The sequence below is a fragment of the Talpa occidentalis genome, unplaced genomic scaffold, assembly GCF_014898055.3.
Source record: "Talpa occidentalis isolate TD23 unplaced genomic scaffold, MPIMG_talOcc4v2.1 talOcc4.13, whole genome shotgun sequence".
In the NCBI taxonomy this organism is placed as follows: domain Eukaryota; kingdom Metazoa; phylum Chordata; class Mammalia; order Eulipotyphla; family Talpidae; genus Talpa; species Talpa occidentalis.
This window is the reverse complement of record NW_023601322.1, coordinates 32,524,960-32,552,774: the sequence shown is the minus strand read 5'-3', so window position 1 is coordinate 32,552,774 and position 27,815 is coordinate 32,524,960. Positions and strand designations below refer to the sequence as shown.

The 27,815-nt window shown below is 39.0% G+C and overlaps 1 protein-coding gene across 2 annotated transcripts in view; it reads right to left on the bottom strand.

The window, feature by feature from the left end:
• B4GALT6 (beta-1,4-galactosyltransferase 6) overlaps window positions 1–27,815 on the bottom strand; it is a 68,429-nt gene that overhangs the window by 24,532 nt on the left and 16,082 nt on the right. For both annotated transcript variants that reach the window (XM_037508693.2, XM_037508695.2), the window contains exons 2-3: window positions 19,595–19,711; window positions 12,478–12,591 (exon numbers count right to left, since the gene is read on the bottom strand). In XM_037508693.2, coding sequence (XP_037364590.1) covers window positions 12,478–12,591; window positions 19,595–19,711 — 231 coding nt within the window. The remainder of the gene's footprint in view (window positions 1–12,477; window positions 12,592–19,594; window positions 19,712–27,815) is intronic.

The window sequence follows — 27,815 nt, the reverse complement described above, 5'->3', positions numbered from 1 at the left end:
GTTTCTTTTTTGTTTTTTCCTTTTTAAAAAAAGATGAAGAAAACAAAAATCAGTAGGGTGATGACATAACTTAATTGCCAGGACAGTACAGACTATTCTTGTTATCATCACATAATTTTTAAAATCATTCCCTTTTACTTTTAGATCAGATGATAATTACATATGGTCACTCTACTACCTTTTACCTTGGTAAATCATACAAAGAAAACCAAAATTTCTTAACATTTCACTTTTCTTAAGATTTATTTATGCATACAAGAGCTGGGGTACAGGCCAAGATGTGGGGGAGTGAGAGGATTCACCAGAGACAGAGTGGGGAACAGAACAGGCAGAATGACTGAAATACACTGCTGAGGGGAGCAGCGGGCAAGTCAGGAGATGTCTGCTGCACCATGTGGGTATCTCCCCGGCCGGGGATTGAACTCATGCTGCTGCAGAGGCTGCGGATAGCTTCATAGGTTGCGTCTTAACCCCTTCCTTGCGCCACCAGGGAGTCCCAACATTTCACTTTTGAATAAAATACTGAATATTTTAATATTCTTCAGAAAATGCATGTCATTGCAATTTAACAACTATTCAAGTATTTTAAACTATCTTAAAAACAGAGGTAATATAGGGACATGATAGCATAATACATAAGAGTTAATTAAGCAGTTAGAATGGCTAAGAGCTGAATTCTAGTTTCTGTCTATTGCAGAAATTATTTAACTTCTCTGTACCCCAGTTTCCTCATCTGTAAAAGGAAATGATAATGCTTGCCTCTAAATGTGGCTGTATCCAATAGATGAAACAAAAGGGTGTAAAGGGTCAAGTGCAATGCCAAACGCAAAGGCACACACTCAAAAATGCCAGCTACTATTATTGCCATCTACTTTACTGACACTGCTCAAAGTAAATTGCAAAACACAGTTCAACAAATTTATTTTAAATACCCAATGAATACCCTTGATATACAAAACTGTAAAGCCAGGGATTTCTAAGTTCTTCATCTACTATGCACTTACCCTCCAAATTAACAAAGACAGGAAATTACCGGAGATGCCTTTACTAATAGATTTTCTAATGTATACTATGAAATACTAGCGGATGAGAAACCATTTCCATTAATTCAGTCAAAAGCAGAACTAAGTTCTTTCAAACTCCTCATCTCAGAAAACAGAAACCAACAAATACTAAGGCTTCCTGTTTTATTTATTTTATTTTATTTTATATAATTCTTACATCATTTTTCATTTTTGCACAATGTATGCATTTTCATTTTGATTATATTCCCCATACAATTCCCACCCTCATTTATTTTGACCCTAATCCCTCCTCTCCTCCCCTAACCCCCGCAGTGTGTCTCTGGTTTATAGTTGTTTGTGGCTTCCTGTTTTAAACCTCCGAAGCTTCCAGTAACCACAATTTCACACATAAAACATTCAGTTTCTGTCTAGAAAGCCTATCCTCTCTCCAGTTAGTATGTGTTCTAGAAGATTTCTGCAGCCATACCTCTCTTCCCAATCCTCTCATCAGAAGAATAGGAATAGCTTAGGGATAAGTATTTTTAAATGTAAATGTGTAGTTCCACAGAGTAAACTAGAAAGAAAGTGCTACTAACAATATTTGTGGCCCTTCACAACCCAATACCCACCATTTAGTGTAACAAGAGATGGAAAGTAGCCAAATTTAAGGGGACTCCTGGTGGCGCAAGGGGATAAGACACAGCACAATGAAGCTATTCCACAGCCACTGTAGCACGAGTTCGATCCCCAGCCAGGGAGTTACCCACATGGCGCGGCAGACCTCTCCTGGCTCGCCTGCTGCTCCCCTCAGCAGTGTATTTCAGTCATTCTGCCTGTTCTGTTCCCCACTCAGTCTCTGGTGAATCCTCTCACCCTCTGCATCTCTGGCCTGCACCCCAGCTCTTGTATGCATAAATAAATCTTCAAAAAAATTTAAAAAAAAGAAAGGCCAAATTTACCTAAAGAAAAGAGTAACCTATGAACTTGCAGAGAAAGGTCAGGTTAAGTGAAGTCTGATTAACCAACATAAGTATAGACTATCATGACTCAGCTGACAAAAACAGAATCTAGCACTGTAATCAAATAATATGCACACAGATAAATCTGATGCATTTAATGGTATGCATAATTGCTTAAATGATAGTGATTAGGATAAATAATGTAGTTCATATAAGAAACTGAAGGTGGTATTCTTTATTCTGTATGCACTGTTAAACCAATTTTTTTGCCTTTTTTTCCACCTTTATTGCTTTAACAGCTGTAATCATCAGTATTGTCTGCAGTTTTCTCCAGTTTATTTGCAATTCACATGTGCTAGAAGATTAAGAGATGGGTCTTTTACCTTTCTTCTTCATGGGCAGGGTCTCTCATGTCCATCACTAATGCAACAGAAGTTCATCTCCCTCTTCACTGCCCACCCTCATCCACATTCCTTGAGAGTCCCTTAGCAGTTTTTCTCTGTGCTTATTGCTCTTTGTGCTGAAATCCTAATATCTTACAGGCTAAAGATGACCTAGTGGCATGAGGTCATCATGGTGGAGGTAAAAGCAACATCACTTTTATTTTTTTGGGGGGGGGAGGTGAAGAAGTAATTGGGGGACAGGTACCCAGGATAGGCATTGGGAACAGTATGATCTGAAAAAAAAGTATGATCTGAAAAAAAGGAGAAAAAAAATAAGCACTAACCAGTGGGATGTACTAAGGACAAGACCCTGCACATAGGTTGGGAAGGAAAATGGCATCTCATAGAATGGCCAGATAGAAGCACTAAGCAGACAAACTAGTGGTGACAAGATTTCCATATTTTCCTCAGTAGAAAGAACCTCTCAAAAGGACCTGCGGTCAGGGAAGGGAGAACTCAAGTACCTCCACACACACACACACACACATACACACTAGGAACCCACCAAGGCCACTTTCACCTCCTGTCTTAGTAGGCTATTGCCATTAAGATTTCACTCAGGAAAGTGGTCCAGTGCTTTAAAGCCAAGAGCAGATACCACCTCCTTTACTTGTAAAGAGGATGTTATTTTTCTAGCCAAATAATTTTTAAAATAATATTCAACACATTGAATTACCTATGGTTTCATTTTTCTTACATCTAAGGTAAAATTTAAAGCATACAGTCTCTATAAAAGGAGTTTTCTCTAAAAACCAACACTTTCAAATGACGCCTCACTTAGTTTGGGGTATCTATTTTTTTGATATCTTAATCCCAGTTAGAGGTATGTGGGCTTTTGTCAGTTTCACCCTGGGGGTTTCAAAGATGTAAAGCCCAATGATCTGCTGGCAATATTAGAAAAAGACCTAGATTTCCTCAAGAAATACTCCTTCAGGTGAATTCTTCTCCAGAATCAAAACACAATTTTATGATAAGATAGCACACTTCATCTCCACACCCTCCGCAGGCTCCAGCTGGAGAACCAACCTGAGATACAGCAGTGACATGAGTCATCCTCCCCCAGGCATCCATGGCCCCTTTTAAAGCCAACACAAGAAATTGCTTTTCTCAGGCTTCAATACTTCTGGAATTTCATAACCTCTGCTTACACAAAGGAAGTCTTACTCAATTTTTCTTCAAATGACCAAATCCAAGTATTCTAAGCAATGATTTTTAGTCGCACATCACCTAAGCCAAGTGCAATGCCGGGGTACATGAATTACATTAGGAATGGCAAAGTTAGCAATGCCCAACCCTGTTTCAAATCTCTCCTTGCTTCCCTCCCACCTGCATTTCCACTCCTTGGCTCTATCAGGGACTGAAATCTACCTTTAAGACTGTTGCACAAAAGGTGTCCTGCAAGGATGACTCAAAATAACATTCCCCAAATGTAGCTTAACTTCTTGTGTTTTAATCCTGGCTACATACACAGTTCTTAATATCCATTTTCCTTCTTTGTTTCAAGTTTCTTTTGCTTTACTCTGAATGAATGACTATAACCTCTAGTTAACTGCCTTTCTTGTCTTGTTCCACCTTTGCCTTGAAAGCCACCTAATAAACCTTTGATCCCAGTTGATTCTGGTGCAAATCATCCCTGGCCACACTTAGAGAAACACAGCTCAGTGACCTTCACCCAATCAGAGCACCTTAATGGACTGAATATGTGTGATCCCACCCAAATTATATGTTGAAATCGTAACTCCCAATATGATGATGTTAGGTGCTGGGGCCTTTGGGAGGTAGTTAGGTCATAAGGACAGAGCCCTCATGAATGGAATTAGTATCCTCATAAAAGAACCCCTTCTCCCTTCCACCATGTGGGACACACTGAGAAGACAGCCATTTATGAACCAGGAAGCAGGTACCCACAAGACACTGAATCTGCTGATACCTTCATCTTGGACTTCCAGCCTCCAGAATTATGTAAAATAAGTGTTTATTGGGCCTCCCCTGGTGGCGCAGCAATTGAGTGCTGGGCTACAAGGCTGCCCACAGCCTCTGCAGCACCAGTTTGATCCCCAGTCACGGGCGAGGGTCCCACATGGCGCGACAGACCTCTCCTGCCGCCCGCTGCTCCCCTCAGCAGTGTACTTCAGTCCTTCTGCCTGTTCTGTTCCCGGCTCTGGCTCTGGTAAGTTCTCTCGCCCTCCCGCGCTTCTGACTGTATCCAGTGCTTGTATAAATAAATGAATAAATCTTTAAAAAAAAAATAAGTGTTTATTGTTTAAACTATCCAGTCTATGGTATTTTTAACAGCCCAAAAGGAGTAATATAAGCCTATACATTCACATTCTTACTTCCTCTCCCTTTCTGACAATTTTTCATGCTCAAATTCTCTACCCAAAAAATACCACAGAAGAAAATCACACAAGCACAGATTAATATCATCATTCAGGTGACAGTGCACTGCCTTGAATACAGTGAGCTTTCAACAAAAATAAGTGCATTCTGACCCATAGGGGTAATCTCTTAGATAACTGGTCAGTTGCCTTTTCATTTATGACTAGTTGACTCCATTTTTCATTCCTTACAACTACTTCAAAGACTCCCCCCTTTGAGAATGCACAGTCCTTGGTGGCCACCACTTTATGTAAATATGTGCATTCCTAATTTATCAGGAACAAAGCAGCAGCAGGGATGAACCCCATAACTTTCACCACTTCAACTCTAAATGAACTTGCCTCCACAGAAGAGGTACTCATTATTACCTTCCAAGGCGAATTATGTGACCTGAGCATATTTCTATTTCTTGTCATTTTTCCCAAAAACTGGCTCCAAGAAAGCTCCCTCTGTTCCCTTATTCTTCCCATCTCTTGTCTGTCCACAGTTCCTTTCCATAATGCCTAAAACTAAAATCCATATCTTCCTAATGAGCTTTTTCCCTTAGCCCTTCCTCCTCCACAGATTCCTTACCTCCATTCTTCTTTCCACCAAACTTACTTAAACTGACTAGTTTTTACATATTTCTGAGTCACTTCTCAGGACAGTCTATTTTATTTCTTACCTACCGCTCTCCTGAAATTGTGCTTGTGCTTGTCCCCATTAATTTTCTACATGTCAAATTCAAAATCTGTTCACAATTCCTCCTCCCACCTGCTGTCGCAAGGTATGTGGCAACTGGGACACTCTCTCCTGGGCACCCTCCCCTTGCTCCTCTCAGGGACACAGTTTGACTCCTCTATGCCCCTGACTGTTTTCCCTCCTTCTACCAATCCACTTTGACCACCTAAGTGTTGATGTTCTCCAGGAACCACGTTTTCTTCTAGCCTCACTTTCTCTCATCTCCTGCCAACACCTCTGGTGAAATTCAGATTCCCAAATTAATTCTCCTGAGCTTTAAACAAAACTCTCTCATCACTGAATTCATTAACTTTCCCCACTCTCCAAATGTGATTGATGTTCATCCTGCATTATTTGCTTCAGTTAACCATGCCAGGAAGCTAGAAATTAATCCTAATCCCTCACATCTGGCCAAAAGCAGCCCTGTAGTTCTCTTTGGTACCTCCTCTTCGCTCCATAGGCCCTTTCTCATTTCCTCTGGAAATGAACATAAGTGCATCATTGGTCTTCCAGATTCCAGTATTTCCCCATTCTATCCATTTTCAACTTCTCATAAGAATAACCTTTCTGAACTACCATCCTAGCCACATAATACATTCCATGAAGTTGTTTTTGGGTTTGTTTTTGTTTTACCCTTTCTTCCACCTAGAGCCTTTGAAAACTGTGATGCACCTTCACCTTAGAGACACATACCAATCCTTTGCATATAAGCTCAAGGATTCTCCGCCTTATGAACCCTACATATGCCTAGAGATTCATGGAAGCCATAGCCCTCAGTCTTTGGTTAGTCCTTGACACAAGCCCTTTACCTCCTTGACTAGCTTCATTTCCCATATACCCCAACGCACACCCACCCAGTCACAGCAGACCACTCTCCGTTGCCAGATTATAGAGCTTCTCATGTTCTGACACTGTTTCCCCTCAAGAGCTTGCAAGACCCAGTTCCAATGACCCTTCTCTGTATTCTCCTCTTTCCTTCCAGAATGAATTGCTGTCTCCTTTTTATCACATAATTACCCTTTCATAGTAGGTTGCAAACTATGCTGCCTTTTTCTGAGTGTAACAGGCTCACTGCATGTGCAGCCGCTGTTCAAAATTGTCTGATTACTCTAAAAAAAATGAATCCCATCTTTCTTTTTATACACACACACACATACACACACAAGATGGTTGGTTACATTAAGCATTATTTGAACTTCTCTGAAGTTTATTTCCTTATCTTTTTTCTCTTACCTGGTTTTCACTTGACTCCATCTCAAAAAGTCCTTGTAGCTTTTGTTATGTTCATAAGGTTATTCAACTAGAGAAACTACCAGAAATGAAACTATTGAAACTTAACCATAAAGAAAACTACTCTGCAAACAGTAAAGACAGTATATATAAAAGTTACTACAAATGTACTCTATTTGCATAAGAATTAAAAGGCAGGGAAATTTCAGCTAAATTTATCTTCATTTTATTTATTTATTTTATTTATTTTTATTTTTTTATTTAAATATTTTATTTTATATAATTCTTACATCTTTTTTCATCTTTGCATAATGTATGCATTTTCATTTTGGTTATATTACCCATACAATTGCACCTCCCCCCTTATTTTGACTCTAGTCCTTCCTTTTCCCGCCCTTCCATCCTCCCCCGCCCCCCAGTGTGTCTCTGGTTTATAGTTGCTTGTTGATTTTGATTTTTACTTTGTATTGATTAGTCTTTTTCCTGGTCTCTTATTTAGGTTTTCTAAATTCCTGCTATGAGTGAGACCATCGGTATTTTTCTTTTTCTTTCTGACTTATTTCGCTGAGCATGATCCCTTCTAGCTCCATCCATGTTGCTGCAAATTGCATGTGTTTATCTTTTTTGAATGCTGAGTAATATTCCATGGTGTATATGTACCACATCTTCTTGATCCAGTCATCTATTTTTGGGCATTTGGGTTGCTTCCATAGCTTAGCTATTGTAAATAGTGCTGCTATAAACATAGGGGTGCAGGTGCCCTTTGGAATTACTGTTTCTGTGTCATTTGGGTAAACACCTATGAGTGGAATTGCTGGATCATATGGAAGCTCTATGTTTAGTAGTTCAAGAAATCTCCACACAGCTCTCCATAGTGGTTAGACCAGTTTGCACTCCCACCAGCAGTGGGATTAGTTGACCATAAATCTGTGGGTTTATTTCTGGATTTTCTATTCAATTCCATTGGTCTATGTGTATCTTCATTTTAACGCAAAATACACAATTGACATTTTCCATCCTCACCTCTCCCAGAAAAATCAAAACATCTATTGTAAGCACTTGCTCTTTTTCACCTTTGGATAAAGTGAAATTTTTATTTCACTGTATTAACAAGGAGAGTCTCACCTATATTTAATATAGCTGAAAGTAGATTTGCCTCCAAAGAACCAATAAATACTAACAGTAATGGACATTTTCATTCATATTGTATAAATAATACACATTAAAATTAATTTTACTGTAACTGATTATATAATATTCATGAAATTCATTTTATTTGAATTTCAATTGGAAAGGTTCAAACTTTATGGAAATCCAGGGTCAGTAATCCCATAGATACACTAGAGAAAAAAACTTTTTTTTTTTTTTTTAAGATTTATTTATTTATTTATACAAGCACTGGGTACAGTCAGACGCGCAGGAGGGTGAGAGAATTCACCAGAGCCAGAGCGGGGAGCAGAGCAGGCAGAAGGACCGAAGTACACTGCTGAGGGGAGCAGCGGGTGGCAGGAGAGGTCTGCGCGCCATGTGGGACCCTCCTCCAGTGGCCGGGGAGCAGCCGGGGATCGAACCGGTGCCGCAGAGGCTGCAGGCAGCTTCGCAACCCAGCGCTCAACCACTGCGCCACCGGGGAGGCCCATAGAGAAAAAAACTTTTTAAGTTACAGCTAGATAAGCAAACACATAAATATAAACTTTAATTTCACTTTGAAATTAAAGAAAATGAATGGTTTTTCTCTAAGGAGATCTTATTCATACAAATTTAACTATTATTTGGGGAGACAGCATATTAAATATTTTGTGTGATTTTATAACAATATTTTACAGTCAGGTATTTTACTATACTAGTCTGTACCATCAATGTGGCATGGGAGCCTATTAAGTTTTTAAAAATTAAGGATGCTTAGCTAAGTATAAAAATCCTTAACTCCACACATCTCTCCCAGATTTTTTACTCCCTTGATCACTGTAAAGTCTGGCTCCATCAATCAAAGAAGTGCAGAGGAGGAAATGTTACAGGGCAACCCAAATGTGGAATGGCTTGCCTGACTGTGGATCCTCACTGGTGCTTAAAAGGGACTTTTAATCTGAGACTCAACTACAGGCACTCACAGAAAGATTAACAAAGAGATTATTTCCAAAGAAAAAGGGGGGAATGAAGAAAGCAATGACTCAGGGAGAAAGAGAGAGCGATAAATTGTTGAATGCGCCCTGCCAGTTCCACAGAGCTGGAACAATAGCACACTGAAAACCAGCAAAAAACCAAGGACCCCCACGGCCAACATGTCTGGTTATACACCAAGCCTGGCTGCTTAACTCCACCCTCAGTTCCCAGCAAACCTCCCTTCAGTGGTGATGACATTATGGGATTTGTAGTCCTTGGTGTCTTGGATCTCTTTGGTCCGGGGTGGGGGTGGGGTCCATAAAACCTGTGTTTGTGGAGTTCATTCAGGACATCCCTTCCCCCCAACAATTATATGAAAATAATGTCTAACAAGTTTCAAGCACTATGTTTCATTTACCCTCACAACACTCTAAGGTTGATATTACAATGCAAAATCTTACAGACAAGTAAACTGAGGTTCCACTTTGCAGAGGCCACAAAACTAGTGAAGGGGCTCTCATGGCCAACTCATGCCAAGAGCCTCTCAGCAGAAGCAGGTTATGCTGTATATACCCTTGGGCCCCTTTCTAAGGGATTTGCTGTCTGTAGCCACATTTTCTAACAATTACCCTTTCCCTCTGGTTATAGCTAACTGAACAAGGAATTGGTCAGGACCCAAATCTGGCAGCCCAAGAGGAAGCCTTCTGTGGTTGGCCAAACCAATGAGATCCTCCCTCATAGAAAAATGCAATATTCTGGGAAGCAGAAAGATGGAGCAGTAGCACTAAGACTCTCAGTGAAAAGGCATGAGTAACAGTCATGACACAATCCCTCAAGCACCAGGACAGCAGTATCAATGAGTGATGTAATTGAGAAGAGGCATGCCAGCATAAAAGGCCTGGCAGGCAGATGCTTTTAAACATAGATAATTAGCACCCATAAAGGACTAATTAAGAAAATAGCAACTAAACGAAGAACAGAAGGATTTCCTAAAACTACAAACCCTTGAATATGCAAATTATGAAAATGAAATTATTGTAATCAATATTTCAACAGCCTTATTATTCAGTGGTTTCAGTATTACATAGACAGAAGCATTCATTTTTAGAAAGCAAAGCCTGCAGTAACAAAGTAATGACAGCCATGAAAACTACAGCTTCATTCTCTATTATGGAATAGCAAGGCGATAACAAGAGTATAATCAACAGAGATTTTTTTTTTTTTAAAGCAGCAATTGCCAGGTCCCAGGTCAGATTAATGAAATCAGAAACTTAGGGGCTGGGCCCAAGAATTACATAATCTTCCTAAGTTTTTGCAGTCAGGAATGAGAGTTGCTAGCCTAGATGAGCAGTGTGACCCAAGGATCATCACAATCAATGATACCAGGAATCCTGTTAGAAAGGAAAATTCTCAGACCCCACTTCTGAGCTACTGAATCTAAAACTCTGAGTGTGAGGTCCAGAAACCAGGTGATCCAGGTGATACAACCTTAAGGATTGATAACTATAGCTTTAGATAATATTAAAAGCTGTGCCTTTCTTTCATTTATAGATATGGAGAATCTGCCAATAACAAACTGAAAAAAAAATCCTACAAACATAAAGTCTACTTTCTTTTAAACAAATCATGGTAAGACATAAAAGAACACTTTAAGATACTAAGGATATTAGAAATAAGCAAAAACAAGCAATTCAAAAAGATGTTTAAATTTTTAATTATATAAAATTAAAAATACAAATTTATATGTACAAAGGATGCTTAAAATTAGGTGTGGGGGGGGGGGAATCTGCCAAAATAATACCCATGTGCTTCTGAGTAATTACAGTGTTTCAAAAAAAAATAATGATAGGGACCTCCTTGGTGGGGCAAGGGATTAAGTCACAGCACATTGAAGCTATCCACAGCCACTGAGGCATGAGTTTGATCCATGGCCAGGGAGGTGACCCACATGGCACAACAGACCTCTCCTGTCTCACCTGCTGCTCCCCTCAGTAGTGTATTTCAGTCAATCTGCCTGTTCTGCTCCCCACTCTCTCTGGTGAATCTCCTCACCCCCCTGCACCACTGGCCTATATGCCAGTTCTTAAATGCATCAGTAAATAAATCTTTAAAAAAAAGATAATGTATAATCCTCATATAATTTTGAAAAAATGTTTCAAATATAGTACTTTAATCCCTATGCCTTATATTATATATGAAAGTTAAAAAGCTGTAAAAGTATTAGAAGGAAGTAAGAGTATTAGTGTGACTTTATTTTTTTTTAAAGATTTATTTATTTATTTATACAAGCACTGGGTACAGTCAGAAGCAAGGGAGGGTGAAAGAATTCACCAGAGACAGAGTGGAGAGCAGAGCAGGCAGACTGATGAAGTACACTGCTGAGGGGAGCAGCGGGCGGCAGGAGTGGTCTGCATGCCATGTGGGACCCTCGTCCTGTGGCCAGGGACGGAACCGGCGCTGCAGAGGCTGCGGGCAGCTTTGCAACCCAGCGCTCAACCACTGCGCCACCGGGGAGGCCCTAGTATGATTTTAGAGTAAGGAAAGCTTTTTAAGACAAAAAAGGGAGATACTTTAATAAAGTAATGAATATGCTTGAAAACATCATAATTTTAAACTTCTGTAAAGTAAAAGATACTATAAAGCAAATGAAAAAACAAACCAGAGATCATGAAAAGATATTGCAACACATACAGAGACAACAGTCACTGCTGATATATATATATATATATAAAACTTCTACTCGTCAGTAAAAAACCCTAATTACCAATAAGGAGCCGATATAGCACATGACTGAGTGAATCACAAGACAGAAAATGCAAAACCACTCATAAGCACATGAAAAGTTATTCAAACCCACTATGAATGAGGAAAATGAAAACTGAAACAATGAGATTTCTTTAATTTATAATAACAGCAATCTGTAAAATTAAAAGAAATTTAGAAATCGGTCACGCAACATCAAAATGGTACATTCCTGCTTCTCTACTGGGGCTATAACTTGGTGAAGCGTCTTTTGAGTGAAACCCAGCCAGCCTAACCAGCACTTCCACTCCAGGTATGAACCCACGAGCACATACACACACGCACAGGGAAGTCTCTACTGTGTTGTTCCTTATAGCACTACTTGGCAGTAGCAAAAAAAGTGGAAATGACTGAAATTTCCACTAGCAGGGGAAAAGGCAAACTGTATTTACTTACATATATTTACTCAAAAATATATGACATACAACAATCAAGGGAAAGAAATAAACTATGTATCAACAAAGATGGTTCTCAAAAAAATAAAGCAAGTTGCAGAATGAAATTTAATTTTAAGAACATCATTAGAATTTCTTAAAACTTCTGAAATATAATTTTTTTATTAGACATCTATGTAAAAAAAATTAAAACCTTTAAGAATACACTTCAAACTCTTAACAAAGGTTCCTTTTGCATAGGGATAAGTTTTTTCAATTTTTCAAACCCTCTCTCACCTCCAAAAAATGCTTTGCCAAAAAATCCAAAAACGTCAAACAACATGCTGCATAATATGAACATTAGCACCAACAGTAATGATTCAAGTCTGGTATGCTCAAATCCTGTGACTTTTATTATTTTATAATACAAGCAAATGTTAAATCAAAATTAGATTACACTTACTCATGTAAGGCAGTTTTTCTGGGCAGGGGAGGTATGGTGAATAAGTGAAGTTTTCTGGAAGATACGTTGTTGTTTGAATGAGATAATCACTTGAATTATTGCCTTCAGGATAATCTTGGAGAAAGAGAAAAAAGTTACAACCAAAAACTTGCATTTTGCTTTGTTCCTAGTATAAAATATGTCACTGTCACTGTGAGAAGCCTACAACACAAAATATACAGAAGCACTTAAAAGCAATTATCTATAAAGACCTAGAGGAAAGCAGAACACAGCTACCATGGTCATTCTCTCATTCACTCCTCACCACTGCCAGATGGACCTCTCAGCATGATTTCCCAGAGGAACCCCTGTACAAATCTGGAGTGGCCTGACCTGATCCACCCATGCACACAAAGCAGGCCTATTTGTGACCCTATGAGAACACCTGCTCCCACTCCTGCCAAATCAAAGGAAGAGTATGCAAAGTCCAGCAGAGAATCCAAACAGCCAGGAGTGTTCAGCCACAGCACACAGCCTCCTGCATCCACAAAGCAGAAGGGTGAGAGTGACATTTTCTCACCACCCACACTTAAGAAACAGATTTACCCAGTCCACTTACTTTTGTAACACAGCCCCTTTTAAATCTTTACAACAAATGGAGCACAGTCCCTGGGGAGCCCTAGAGCTATTATTACATTAGATCCATTATCTTCACATTCATCAAGCTGTACAGCATAGAGAGCATGGGTTTAGCACCAAAGTCAAATGCTGAGTTCAAATCCCTGCTCCCACACACATTTGCTTTGTGGTTGATGGTATAAGGCATGACATAGTTTTTCCTTTGGACCAAACTCAGCTGTCATTTTCAGGTTTCAAAATATATGTGTAGAGGGCCTACCCGGTGGTGCAGCAGTTGAGCGCTGGGTTGCGAAGCTGCCCTCAGCCTCTCAGCGCCGGTTTGATCCCTGGCCGCCAGGCTAGGGACCCGCAATGGTGCGCAGACCTCTCCTGCCACCCGCTGCTTCCCTCAGCAGTTTACTTCGTCAGTCTGCCTGTTCTGCTCTCCGCTCTGGCTCTGGTGAATTCTCTCACCCTCCCACGCTTCTGACTGTACCCAGTGCTTGTATAAATAAATAAATAAATCTTTAAGAAAAAAAAAAGATATGTGTACAAATGACTTAGAATAACCTCTGAACCAAATGCATATTCAATAATCCCAGCTATAAGTGACTGGTTTAAACATTAGTATGTGACCTAACATAGCCAGACTTGTAGGATTTTTGAACTTAGAAACAAAGAGATCACACTTCAGTCCATTTTTGGAACAAACTTCTGAAATACAAATCTGTGAACCATGACCTGCCAGTTTCCTATGTAAGAGGAAGTCAGTCCAAAAGAATGAGACCAAATGCAGTAAAGAGATAAGAAAATAGCCATTAAACTAATGTCTGTCTCCTAAAGCACAAACCATGAATTCACAGAAAATGAAGCTCACTTTAAGTGCAAAGCAGACACTTCAGGAAAATGGGAAAACATGTTTTCAATTTTCAGTTAACTGCTCCTATAACAGAAACATTCCTATCTGAGCTAGTCTGAAAAACAAAGAGAGGAAAGACAACAGGTATGTGATTTAAAAGAGAGGCCTGACAGTGACCAGCAAGCAAAAGGTGTTAAGCCAAAGTTATATCCTTATTGAAACGTAAAAGCTAAACTCTCTCACCATGGGAAAATGGTAGAGACCAGGAGACTGAATATGTAATGAGGAAAGTCAAAGAAAACTAAACATGTTCATTCCCTACATACCTTTGTCAACCTAAACATTAATCTTTAAAACAGAGTTGACAGGGATGCAGCTGGAAGCCAGGATGGCACTTCAGAGCAAAGTCTCACCCACCTCCAGGCCCACCTGCAAAAAGAGGCCTTACAGAGGCTACTAAGCAGAGGTTTGTGAGGATTTGGCACAAAGGAAAAGTAAGAAACTGCAGGAGAAGGTCCAATTCCAAAGGACTGCAGAAATCCAGTCATGAACTTGACAAGGCATCAGTAAAGCTTAAGGAAAAGGGATTAGGGAACAAAACTGATGGGGGGATTCAGTGATAGTTTTTGTATGCCCAGGGAAAAGGAAGAACACAGAAACCTCTTTAGTAGCCTATTTCTTTACCTCTTCAATATATATCTGAAAGATTTAAAGATCTTAAACATAAATGGAGGGAAGTTCAATAAAGTTATAACTCTTTCCTTGATAGTATTAAATATATATATCTGGATATACATCAAATTTCAAGTTATAGTCAAAAGAATCCTTTTATGGAAATTCCTGCTATGTTAGCTAAACAACTACTATATACTGTGCATTTATATGAACTAGAAATAGAAAATAAGGTTGGGTGTCCACTGCCTTTATGAGTTCCCAAAACTGGTTTCCTTATACTCCTAAGGCCAATATTAACATTTTTATGTAATTCTCAAATAATTTCTTAATGGCATGTGGTTAACTTTAAATAAGAGCACTGTCTTACTCTTCATCACTTCCCTGATGATTCTGTTTATCCACATTCAACTTACAGAACTTTTAATGGTAGTTTCCCTGGGGAGTCTAGAAGCAACAGACAGTTGTTTCATTTTTTATTTTTGTGCTAGAATGAGTGACTCTCATTCTAAACTAATAAAATGATAAAGTCCTTTATCAGGTTTTTAAAATCACATAAAAAACTTAGAAGAAATGCAGTATCAGTATATTTACTTCCTTTGAATGCAAAGTTTTAGAGCTAAATGCATTCTTCTTGGCCACATCATAATGACTACAAGGATCTCAATCCATTGCCAGACTTAAACTGAAAATTCTTTGCAATCCTAGAGAACTGTGTCCACTAGTACTTAGTTCATCCCAATGCATTATATATGATATTCACCCCCCGCCAATAGTCTGAACACCTCTCTTAATTGAAATCAAATTGTCTTTGATTTCTAGAATCTAATAAAGTACCTATAACACAGTACAAACTTGCTGGGATGGTGAACTGTCAGAACATAATACAGAACTCCCAATGATCAATAACAAATCTTAATTAATAAAGAATAAAGCACATGACTGAGTGAATCACCCAGTGAACCATGATAATATAACCAACAATAATCTAAGCTTTTGGAGACTATATTAAATTAACCCTACAAAATCATCATTCCTACAAAGGTGGTTAGCTCCATCTTGCCTAACTATTATTTTCAAAATTGGGAGCAACTTCTAAAGGTTGTGCAGGTAGACGCATTGGAGACTAATTCACCACAACTGCTGAAAATGTAGACATTATTTCATCTAATGAATGGATGAAAACACAGTGAGTTCTAGGGCCCCTGCCTTCTCACTCCCTTCGAGAGCCACACCCAAAGAAAAGAGAAACAGAATGAACACCACTGGACAGGTGCCCCTATTCAGCTTCTCACTCAAGGGAAAAGAAGAGGACCTAAGGAGACCTTTCAAGAACTTTGCTTTTTCTGCAATGGGCAAGCTTAAAACTGTATCAGAAACTAAATGAGAGCTCTAGTTTCTTTACCACCGTCTTGCCATGTCTGGCAGCATCTGAAGCCCCAGACTATGCAGCCATCAAATAATTAAGCTGGGTTATTTCTAACAAAACTACCATCTCTCACATCACTGGACCCCCCCTCATCTGCTTCAGTTATTATTCAGTAAATTCATCTTGTTTTCTTTTTTTTTTTTCATCTTGTTTTCTTAATTTGACCAATTCCATAGGCTACAAGGCAAGGCACCATTTGATTATCCCAGTATGTGATTTCTTTACAAGAATGATATATATACCTATTTATATTTGAGGCTTCAGAAAGTCAGGAACAAGGTTAAATAATTCTTTAAAAAAAAAAGATTTATTCATACAAGAACCGGGTACAGACCAGATGTGCGGGAGGGTGAGAAGACTCACAAGAGACAGAGCAGGGAACAGAACAGGCAGGCTGATGAAATACACTGCTGAGGGGAGCAGCGGCTAGACAGGAGAGGTCTGCCGTGCCATGTGGGACCCTCGCTGGTTGGCGGGGATTGAACTGGTGCTGCAGAGGGTGCGGACAGCCCCACAGTGCTGGGCTCAACCGCCTGCGCCACAAGGGAGGCCCACAAGGTTGAATAATTCTTTTGGAAATCAAATGTACTTATAAACATCCAACCCATTTGCCATCATTAAGTGTTAAATTTTATTCTTTTGTAAACTATTTTTATTGACATATTAGCTTAAGGTATACAAAACAATGATTCAATATGTTACAAAATTTCATCACAACTAGTTAAGATCTATCATCTCATTCAGTTAGTGGTTTTCTTCTGATGAGAACTCTTAATATCTAATCTAAATTTAAAATTTTAAATAAGTCAGTCAGTACACATTAATCAAGTCTCACCAAGAGTTCAATTGGCTCTTTGTATAACTTATTGGCCATTATCTCCTCTATGGCAAATTATATTTATATAAGCATGTGCAGAAATAAACAATTGCATTATGAATAACTATGTTTCTATCTCCCAGAAGTCTGGATATTCTCACATAAAGGATGTCTTTTCTTAATGCAGTGTCTCAATTCCTAGTTAAATAGACTAACTATATTAATAGTTCAATATTATGGCAGAAATGAATATGGCAGAACCTTAGTGTTGCCTCCTAAAACTCCATTCTCCCTTTCCCCTTAAGTAACAAAACCACAATTTCATTCAGACCACCAAAGGTACCGAGCTCTAAGTGTGGGATTTCTAGGAAGGTTCATTAAGAAGGAACACTCTAGGGCCTCCTCTGGTGGCACAGGAAGTTGAGCACCGCGCTGTGAAGCTGTCTGCAGCCTCTGCAGCGCCGGTTCGATCCCGGCCAGCCCGCGAGGGTCCCACATGGCACAACAGACCTCTCCTGTCTCGCCCACTGCTGCCCTCAGCAGTGTATTTCATCAGTCTGCCTGTTCTGTTCCCCAGTCTGCCTCTGGTGAATCTTCTCGCCCTCCCACACATCTGGTCTGTACCCCAGTTCTTGTATAAATAAATAAATAAATCTTAAAAAAAACAAAAACAAAGAAGGGACACTCTAGTCTTCTTCCCTCTTTCTACCTCCTCCTTACTGACCCAAGAACAAATACAAAGAATGAAGCCCCACATCCATCTTGGACAGAGCAGAAGATGGAAAGCATGAGAAGATTTTCCCAACAATAGCTACAGATCTCTAACTTCCAGACTTCTTTTAGAAAGAAATCAAGCCTCACGTGCTTAAAATACTGCAGTTGACTCTCTTACAACCAAACCCAATTCCTAACTGATTTGCAAAACTTTCAAAGTTCCTAAAAGTGAATAAATTTTAAAGTATGCATTGGTTGTTCAGTCTGCACTGAAACTATGACTTGGTGAGGGAAGGAAAGAATTTCCCTTTTTTTTTTTTTCAGTTGTAGAATACTGGAGGAAAGATTATCTTGCCTACCAGTCAATTCCAATCAAGCTCAACATTCACATGTAACTTAGTCATATCCCAGAAAAAGAACCTGATTGTGCATAGATTTTCTGCATTCATTTACACAAATATAGCAAATTAAAGACAATTAACACCTCTCTTCAGTTGAATGTTCTTTTAATGAACATGCTCGCAATCAACTAACTCAAATAAAACTAGTCCTAAAGAAGCTTTTGAACACTTTGAACTCCTAAAATTCACCTACTATTTAGAAGACCAATTAAAGTAGAACACCAGTTATACTAGCAAAATATTAACTATGATGAGACAGTCTTCCTAGAAGAAATTTCTTTAAGGTTAAAAAGGAAAAAACAATTAAGAGTGTTTTGAGGGCCTCCCCTGGTGGTGCAGGCGGTTGAGTGCAGCGCTGTGAAGCTGTCCACAGCCTCTGCAGTGCCGGTTCGATCCTGGCCAGTTAGCGAGAATCCCACATGGCGTGGCAGAACTCTTCTGTCTCACCTGCAGCTCCCCTCAACAGTGTGTTTTGGTCAGTCTACCTGTTCTGCTCCCCGCTCTGTCTCTGGTGAGTCCTCTACCCTCCCATACATCGGGCCTGTGCCCAGTTCTTGTATGCATGAATAAATAAATCTTAAAAAAAAGTTATTTAAAACAAAAAAAGATTGTTTTGATTTGTGGCATCATAAAATAAATTAGGCAAATTACTAGAATGGGTTTTAAAGCACATGTGACATCAAATTAAAAATTAATATGCTATAGTCTCGAATGTTTAGGTCTAAAACTGATAACCCACTTTACACACATTTTAAGAAAGAAACCCTGTATTTGGGAGACAGCAAGTTTCTATTAGGTCAGAGGAAGGAGAAGGAGGGAAGTTTAAAGTAACACTATGAAGAACTATTGACATAAATTAAATCTTTAATTTTAACTATTAAAAATGAGGATAGGATGCAACAACTGAAAGTCAGTCATTGAATCCTTTAAAGCAACACCTACTGATACTGAGACAAGAGGAAACACTGCCTTATAGGAGCGTAAGTGCTCTGCTGCAATTCTAAAACTATTTATATCAATTGTACCATCAAGTCATTAGTTTCGTGTATTACTTAGATTTTAATCTCCTATGATTCTAATAAAGATACTTCTTCCAGATAATATTTTAAAATGACAAAAGCAATCACTGATTTCCAGTTTTATATAATGTCTCCACTAATCCTTTTAAAGATCATAAAAGTATTAAGAACTTCTATAATTAAAAACAAGAAGAAAAACATAAGTATTTCCTAAACATTGTTGGAAAAACATCTTAGAAATAAGAACGGGTGGGCATAAAGAGAGAAGGCAGAATGTCTAATATGAATTATTCTTCTTAACTAATTTCCCTTAAATAATTAGGTGACTTTAAAAGGTACAAGTTGCCTTTTGCAGTGCTTTAATGTATGTTTGCAAGACTTTAGTACCTTTGCACAAAATTCCAATGACGTTTGTGATTATCCTTTTACATATCCTCAAATATGTGACAGTTCTGGGTGGAGAATCTCTCAGTACAATTAGATAATACCCTCATCTTTAATAGGGAGTTACTTGGAGGTAAACCAGAGCTTGAGAGATAAGTTTACTGCTTTCTGACTAGAAGCATAAGAAATAGAAGCAAAGCAAGATCAAGCAGGAAGCAGCCTTACCTGTACCGTTGAGTGTAGTGTTTTTATTTGTGTACAACCTGATCATATGTCCTATTGTTTTCACATTTTCTCTCAACATTATGCCTCGAGCTTGTACCATAAAGAGATATGTGTTGGCTATAAAAGAAAAAAAAAAAAACAGACTCAGTAAGATTTTTTTAATATAAAAGAATATTCAAAATTTAAGAACTGCCCAATAAACCCAATAAACCCAAACTGATTCAATCACCATATCCAAGAGGAAAACAGAAAAATAAAATGATTATGTTCCACTGTCAAAAACTTGTAAAAACAGGGCCTCCCCGGTGGCACAGCGGTTGAGCACTGGGTTGCGAAGCTGCCCATGGCCTCTGCAGCTCCATTTCGATCCCCGGCTGCTCCACGGCCACCAGAGGAGGGTCCTGCATGGTGCGCAGACCTCTCCTGCCCCCTGCTGCTCCCCTCAGCAGCGTACTTCGGTCCTTCTGCCTGCTCTGCTCCCCACTCTGGCTCTGGTGAATTCTCTTGCGCTTCTGACTGTACCCAGTGCTTGTATAAATAAATAAATCTTAAAAAAAAAAAAAAAAAAAAAAAACTTGTAAAAACCAACCACTTTTTCAAAACAATAAAAATGAAAAAAATTAGGGGCCCTCCCTGGTGGCACAGGAGTTCAAATATCTGTGACATGAGTTCAAACCCCAACCAGGGAGCTAACTCACATGGCACAGCAGATCTCTCCTCTCCTATCTCACCCATTGCTCCCCTCAGCAGTGTATTTCAGTAGATCCACCTGTTCTGCTCCCCACTCTCTGTGGTGAATCCTCTCACCCTCTACCCCCTGCACCTTTGGCCTACACCCTAGTTCTTATATGCATAAATAAAAATAAATCTTTTTAAAAAGAAAAAATAAAGTAGTAACATCTGTCTATCAAATGGAATGGGACTAAATGAACATAGTGAAACATCACAATGAACTCCACAAGAGACAATGAAATATAATAAATGCCTTTTTGAAATTCCTAAGCATTCAATCACATAGTTATAAAATTTACTTACTCTAAATTTATATTCTCTCACACAAACTGCCACAAAGGCAAGGATACCTTACTGAATATAATCACTAAATATCTAGTATTGGTATGGATCTTGCCTGGTATCCTACCAACCCTCAAGATATTGGGGGGGAGGGGCAGGCAAGCCTACAATCAGTATCTATTTCTCTCTAAGAATTATTTCAACTTTTATACTCCCTTCCAATCACAAATCTGCCTACCAGGATTGTAAAAGCAGACAAAATTAAAATCAATGTGCATTTTCAAACCGGTCAACTTAATTCTTTGTGCTAAGTCCTTCAGAAATAGTGCCTCCCAGGTGGTGCAGCAGGTTGAGCACAGTGCTGTGAAGCTGTCCACAGCCTCTGCAGTGCGGGTTCAATTCCCGGGCGGCCAAGGAGATACCCACATGGAGCGGCAGACCTCTCCTCGCTCGCCCGCTGCTCCCCTCAGCAGTGTATTTTGGTCATTCTGCCTGTTCTGCTCCCCACTCTGTCTCTGGTGAATCCTTTCACCCTCCTGTGCTTCTGGCCTGTACCCCAGTTCTTGAATAAAATAAATAAATCTTTAAAAAAAATAGTGCCCTAATTTCCTTCTTGGGGAGAAACTGGTAAATTGGGAAAGATTACAAAAATCTCTGCCTTTTGAGACATCCCAACTTGTCAGAGAGGTACAGAAGTCTAGTCAGAAGATATTTTCTGTTTCCTTATCCTTTCTGGTTCCTTCAAAAAGTTGAAAATGTCAACTAATTTTCTGGACCCTGTTACATCCTCAAGATGGTAAAGAGAGATGAACAAAACGTAGTATTTGCTAACTGCTTCCCACTTTTTAGTTAGATTTGAACTTGCTCAGATTATGAATGAGCAGAAACTAAATAAAAGTAGCAGATAAGCAGAGTAAAAGAACCTACTTCCTTTATATCCCATAAAAATGCAGAGAAGTTCAGGTTTCATATATCCTTTACCTCAATCGTCCTTAAGAGCATGTTTATACCCTCTCTAGAAAGCAGTCCTATAATTAGATTTAACTTGTTTAGGCTTGAATTTATTATACTGGGTTACAAATACCACAAGTTTTTATTATGTGTTTGCTCTAGAGCAGACTTTAAAAGAAAAAGAACAGAGACAAAGTGTGAAAAATCATAATAGCCAACCAGAAATGTGGAAAAACATTTAATAAAAACCAAGTTAATGTAGCAATTCCACATTAAACCAAGATCTAAAATTCACCTTGAATGCTGCAAGAGAAAAAAACCAATCAAATAGATTACAAAAGCCAATTGATTTACACCTTGGATCATTTAACCCTATAGTAACATATGAAATTTGTTATCGGTGATAATATGATATTTGCTCTGCACCAAACTGTAAAAAAGACTTGTCACAGGGCAGCAGGACTGAGCCTAGGGTTAAGCCAAGGTTAAAGTCTGGGAAACAACACTGGCTAAGCAAGGATATGCTGAGAACAATGTGTGTGTTATTGTGTGTACTATTTTATTTATTTTTAAAAACTATATAGCTTTTACTTTTAATGAATACACCTACTCATACAAAAAGTTGGCTGACATCTTCCAACTAAATGAAATTTAAGTAGCAAGGAAAAGATCTGGGATAGGAAAAGAATAACCAAGGTCAATTTTTTCTAAAAACTTTTAAAAATATCAGTTAACAAAACTTTTAAAAATTATTACTGACACCTGTTACACAAATGAATTATTTGCCAGAAGAAAATAATGACCATTAGATGGAGAAAAATGAAACAAAGAAAACCTCAATGCCAACCTCTCCAAATGGAAAAGCTATTAGTTTATTTTAAATAATTTACAGTTAATTGAGTTACATTCCTTAGGTTAACAGTCCTCCTGGGCTTAATCCCTAAAGATCAAAACCCATTAGGGGATGAAGCTGTGTTTAAAGGACATTCACTGTTAACAGGAAGAAAGCTACCAGTCAAGGTGTGTCCTTGGGACACTGAAACAGCGCAAGGAGAGTTCCAATTGTCTGACTTCCAAACATCACAAATCTATATTCACCCACACATAAAGAACACTGTGCTGCTAATTACTGTTAATATGAAATGTAATGTTTTACTGGCAAGTTAATATATTAAAGGAAATCCTTGTCTAAAATGTCTATTCCAAATTTAAGAAACTATATTTCAGAAAACAAACAGGAAATCTTTCTCAGCACAGCCTGGAGTCTCATAACAACTCAGAAATAGGCTAAAGCCTACCCCTGCTCAATTAAAACCATGGCCATATGTCTTCACATTTAATCAATTCTTTTGCTATTTGCCTGTGCAATGCGAGCATAAATTTAATGTATTTACCAGTTCTGCTGGGAAGGTGGAGGGGGCCAGGGGAGAGAACCACACCTTTAAAATAAAATCTTCAAAAAAACCTTCAAAAAAATCAAGTTTAAATAGTTTCTAGGCATCCTGAGTTCATGAAGAAATTTATGAATTTACCTCGCTGACTAAAGAAAATTAAGGAATGTATTTGCTATAAAACTTTGTTTCCCCACTCCTTTCCACGTCCAGCTTAGTAACCTAATGCTGGACGCAGAGCACTGCCAACCTGCAGTGATCTAGAAAGGTCTCCTGGGCTTTGAAGGGCTCAAAGACAACCTCCCTCTCATTCTGACATCCATGTTCTTAAACACACTGCTGCAATCACCAGGTCCTTTAGCAAAAGGGAAGTAAAGAAAAGAACTGATTTGGAGAGAGAGATAATGTTGGTTAATCACCCTGCCACAAAATTATAAATCTAAGACTGAAGCTGAAAAAGAAGGGAGAGAAATGCAATGTGGTGAGACATTCACAGAAAAAGGGGAGCCAAAGGAGTTAATTACCACAGAAAAAAGTATCTAGAAAAGATACACTCCAACACGAATTAATTAGAGTTTGAACACAGTGAAGAAACTAATGAAATAAAAGGGAATGCTCAACAATGTCCAATGTCAACAGCACAGAACAAAGACTAAAAAACAATCGCTTAAAAAAAAAAATACTTAGTGTCTGCCTTTTGCCAGGCGCCCTGAGAAGGGCATTACATACATTTATTCTTACACACAGCCCTAAAAGATAGTTACTAATATTATGCCTATTTTACAGATAAAGAAATAGAGACATGGAGTTAAGTAAGCTGCTCGAAGTCACACAGTAATTAGCAAATGGTAGAGCTGGACCTCAAACCCAGGAGTCCGATATTAGCAATTTAGTCCCTTTACCACCAGGCCATTTAGCCTCTTATAACCCAAGTGGCCTTTAAGAGAGCAGTTTCAGGACAGCAATGGAAACAAAAGGAAGACAGGAAAGAATGAAGTACACAGTAGCAAAGTGAAAGTGGTTACATTTCAAAAATGGTAAGAGACCGCAAAGTCAATGAAAATTACTGTTGTTTTTTTTTTAAGATTTATTTATGCATACAAGAGCTGGGGCACAGGCCAGAGACTCCGGGGTGAGAGGACTCACCACAGACAGAGTGGGAAACAGAACAGGCAGATTGACCGAAGTTCACTGCGGAGGGGAGCAGCGGACAAGTCAGGAGAGATCTGCTGGGACAGGAGGGTTGCTCCCTGGCAGGCGGGGGATGGTGCTCATGCTGCAAAGGCCTTAGATTGCTTCATAGTGTGGCGTTTAAACCCTTGCGCCACCAGGGAGGCCTGAAAATTACTTTGTAACATGAGGGACCTGAGCATGACAGTGGCCTGAGTGGACAGAGGGACCAGTGCATTTAAATTTAAAGCACTGAAAGAAGAGGAAGGAAGGAAGGAAAAGCACATTTCCATTGAGAGAGAGTATAAACAGTGGCTCTGGGGCATGTAGACAGCAGAGGCGCAGACCCTATCCAGTGAAGAATAATCCAACTTGAATGGTTTGAATAATCCAACTAGAATAGAACAGAAAATAAATTGTAAAGATCCAAGCAGATGGGTGAAATGAAAAAACAGAAAGGACAGGGAAAGCTCCAGAGGTCACTGTGAAGATGAGAAGTCACAAGTTTAATAGAGGTGAGAAAATGCCAGAAGCAGAAGGTTAGGAAAAATGTGGCCTAGACAAATACAATGGAGAGCAGGCCACAGCTCTAAGGACACCCTAAGCATGTCCACACAATGAGGACCAGACTTTCTGGGGTCACAAACAGGGACAAAAGTAGAATAATAGATGGAGCAAGAACATTTTGAATTTCACCAAACTGCCAAAAGCATCCAGGATGCAGAATGTGGCAAGCAGCTATTTCTAAAGAGAAGGGAAATTAATTAACATTTAGTAAAAACCCACACTAGTCAGGCACTGAACTACCAACATAAATATATGTAAATATTTTTTACATATATAACTGTACTTCATTTAATTCTATAACCACCTGCAGCAGGAAGATTGTGGGGCCCTATAAAAAGGTACATGTACATTCTAATTCCCAGAACATGTGAATGTTACCTTATTTGGAAGGGGAATCTGTAGATAAAATTAAGGATCTGGAGAAGAGGTGATCATCCTGGATTGTCTGGGTGAGTCCTAAATCCAATGACGAGTGCTCATAAATGAGAAAAGGCAGAGGGATATTTTGCCCATAATCACATGCATATATACACAGGCACACACAGGCTCTCTCTCTCTCTCTCTCTCTCTCTCTCTCTCTCTCTCTCTCTCTCTCACACACACACACACACACACACAAGAAAGCAATGTAAAGATGAAGGGAAAGATTGTAGTGATGTGACTACAAGCAAAGGAAGCTAAGGATTGCCAGCAAGCACCTGCAGGTGGAAGAAGAAAGGAAGGGATGTCCTCTAGGGATTCACAAGGAGTATGGCTCTGCCCACACCTTGATTTCACACTTTAGGCTTCCAGAAGTATGAGATAATAAACTTCTGTTGTTTTAAGCCACTTGGTATGTGGTAATGTATATAACAGGCCTAGGGAACTAGTGCACCATCCGGTGGTGTAGATATAGCTTTCCCTATTATAAGTTCAGAAAACAAACTCAGAACTTACATGTGTAAAAATTTAAAAATCAGGATTCAAGCACAGTCATTCAAGTCTAAATGACTCCAAGGGGTAATAATTTGGAAGAAGAAATGATTGAAAGTCATAAAAGAGAGAGAAGGACAAAAAAGGAGGAAAATCCTCAATATAAAAAGTTATGAGGAAAATCATACTAGGGGAGATAAATCAAGTTTTATTAATATTGATACACAGAAAAGGAGGAAGTCAGAAGGGGCAGGTAAAAGTCACAGATAGGGCCTCCCTGGTGGCGCAAGGGGTTAAGACACAACCTATGAAACTAATCGTAGCCACTGCAGCACGAGTTACAGCCTCCTGCCAGCCAGGGAGAAACCCACATGACGCAGCAGACCTCTCCCGACTCGCCCGCTGCTCCCCTCAGCAGTGTACTTCAGTCAGTCGGCCTGTTCTGTTCCCCACTCTGTCTCCGGTGAATCCTCTTACCCGTCCCCTCTCCCCCGGCACCTCTTGCCTGTACCCCAGCTCTTGTATACATAAAAATAAATCTAAAAATAAAAAGTCACAGATATGATTTCCCATATTTTCTACTGAACAAATAAGAAAAAGAACAATACAGAGAGACAACAAAATAACATTTATATATGATATACCACTGGATATTAACTATAGATATCTGAATGATGTCTATAAGATCTCTAAGATCTCACAATTATATAAACATCTGAGTCAGATACTGAAAAGATTTTTTCCTTTCAAATTCATTGCCTTGAACAATAAATTATTCATCCAAGTTGGTAAAGTGAAATATATTATTTCCAATAATAACATTGTAAACCTCAGCATTAGGCCAGACTACATATGAAATATAGTTCACACTTAACCTAAAACTTAAGTGGTGCTTTGGTTAAAAACAAAAACACCAAACTTCTAGATGGTGCCAAGACATTACTCAAATAATTCCCTTTATGTCAAAGTACTAAACAGAGCATCTTAACATGGTGATTAATAACTTAAAGTCAAGAAAATCTATTTTCTTGTGCAATAATTATCAACCAATAATAGCCTCTCCATCTTTCAGATAAGCACCGTTAATAAAGAATAATGAGAATGAAAGAATTCTGTGTTCAGAATCCCTTTTTATCTAACACTAATGAAAACAGTGACCATACACAGTACAGATCAACTTCAGATCTTTTTTGATACAGACACTACAAATTAACTAGAAATTCTTTCTGCAGCAGTTTAACAATTTTAACTTATTTTAGAGATTATTTGTGTTTGAATACTGATCAAAGTTGAATCTTTTTTTAAAGGTTTATTTATGCATACAAGAACTGGGGTACAGGCCAGAGGTGTGGGGGGTAATGAGAGGATTCACCAGAAACATAGTGGGGAATAGAACAGGCAGATTGACTGAAATACACTGCTGAGGGGAGCAGTCAGCAAGTCAGGAGAGATCTGCTGTGCCATGTGGGTATTCCCTGGCCAGAGATCGAACTTGGGCTGCAGTAGCTGCAGATAGTTTCAAAGGTTGCATCTTTTTTTTTTTTTTTTTAAATAATAAATTTTATTTTTATATTCCCCCATACAATTGCAAACGCCCCATTCTGACCCCAATCCTTCCCCTCCCGCCCCCCACCCCCCAAAAAGTGTCTCTGGTTCATAGTTTTTTGTTGATTTTGATTTTCACTTTCTTATATTCATTTTCCTGGTCCCTTATTTAAGTTTTCTAGATTCCTGCTATGAGTGAGACCATCCGGTATTTTTCTTTTTCTTTTTGGCTTATTTCGCTGAGCATGATCCCTTCCAGCGCCATCCATGTTGCTGCAAATTGCATGTGTTTATCTTTTTTGAATGCTGAGTAATATTCCATGGTATATATGTACCACATCTTCTTGATCCAGTCATCTATTTTTGGGCATTTGGGTTGTTTCCAAAGCTTAGCTATTGTAAACAGTGCTGCTATAAACATAGGGGTGCAGGTGTTCTTTGGAATTGATGTTTCTGTGTCCTTTGGGTAAATACCTAGGAGTGGAATTGCTGGATCATATGGAAGCTCTATGTTTAGTAGGTCCAGAAATCTCCACACAGCTCTCCATAGTGGTTGGACCAGTTTGCACTCCCACCAACAGTGCAGAAGAGTTCCTTTTTCTCCACACCCTCGCCAACATTTGTTGTTGCTAGTTTTTTTAATATGTGCCATTCTCACTGTGTGAGATGGT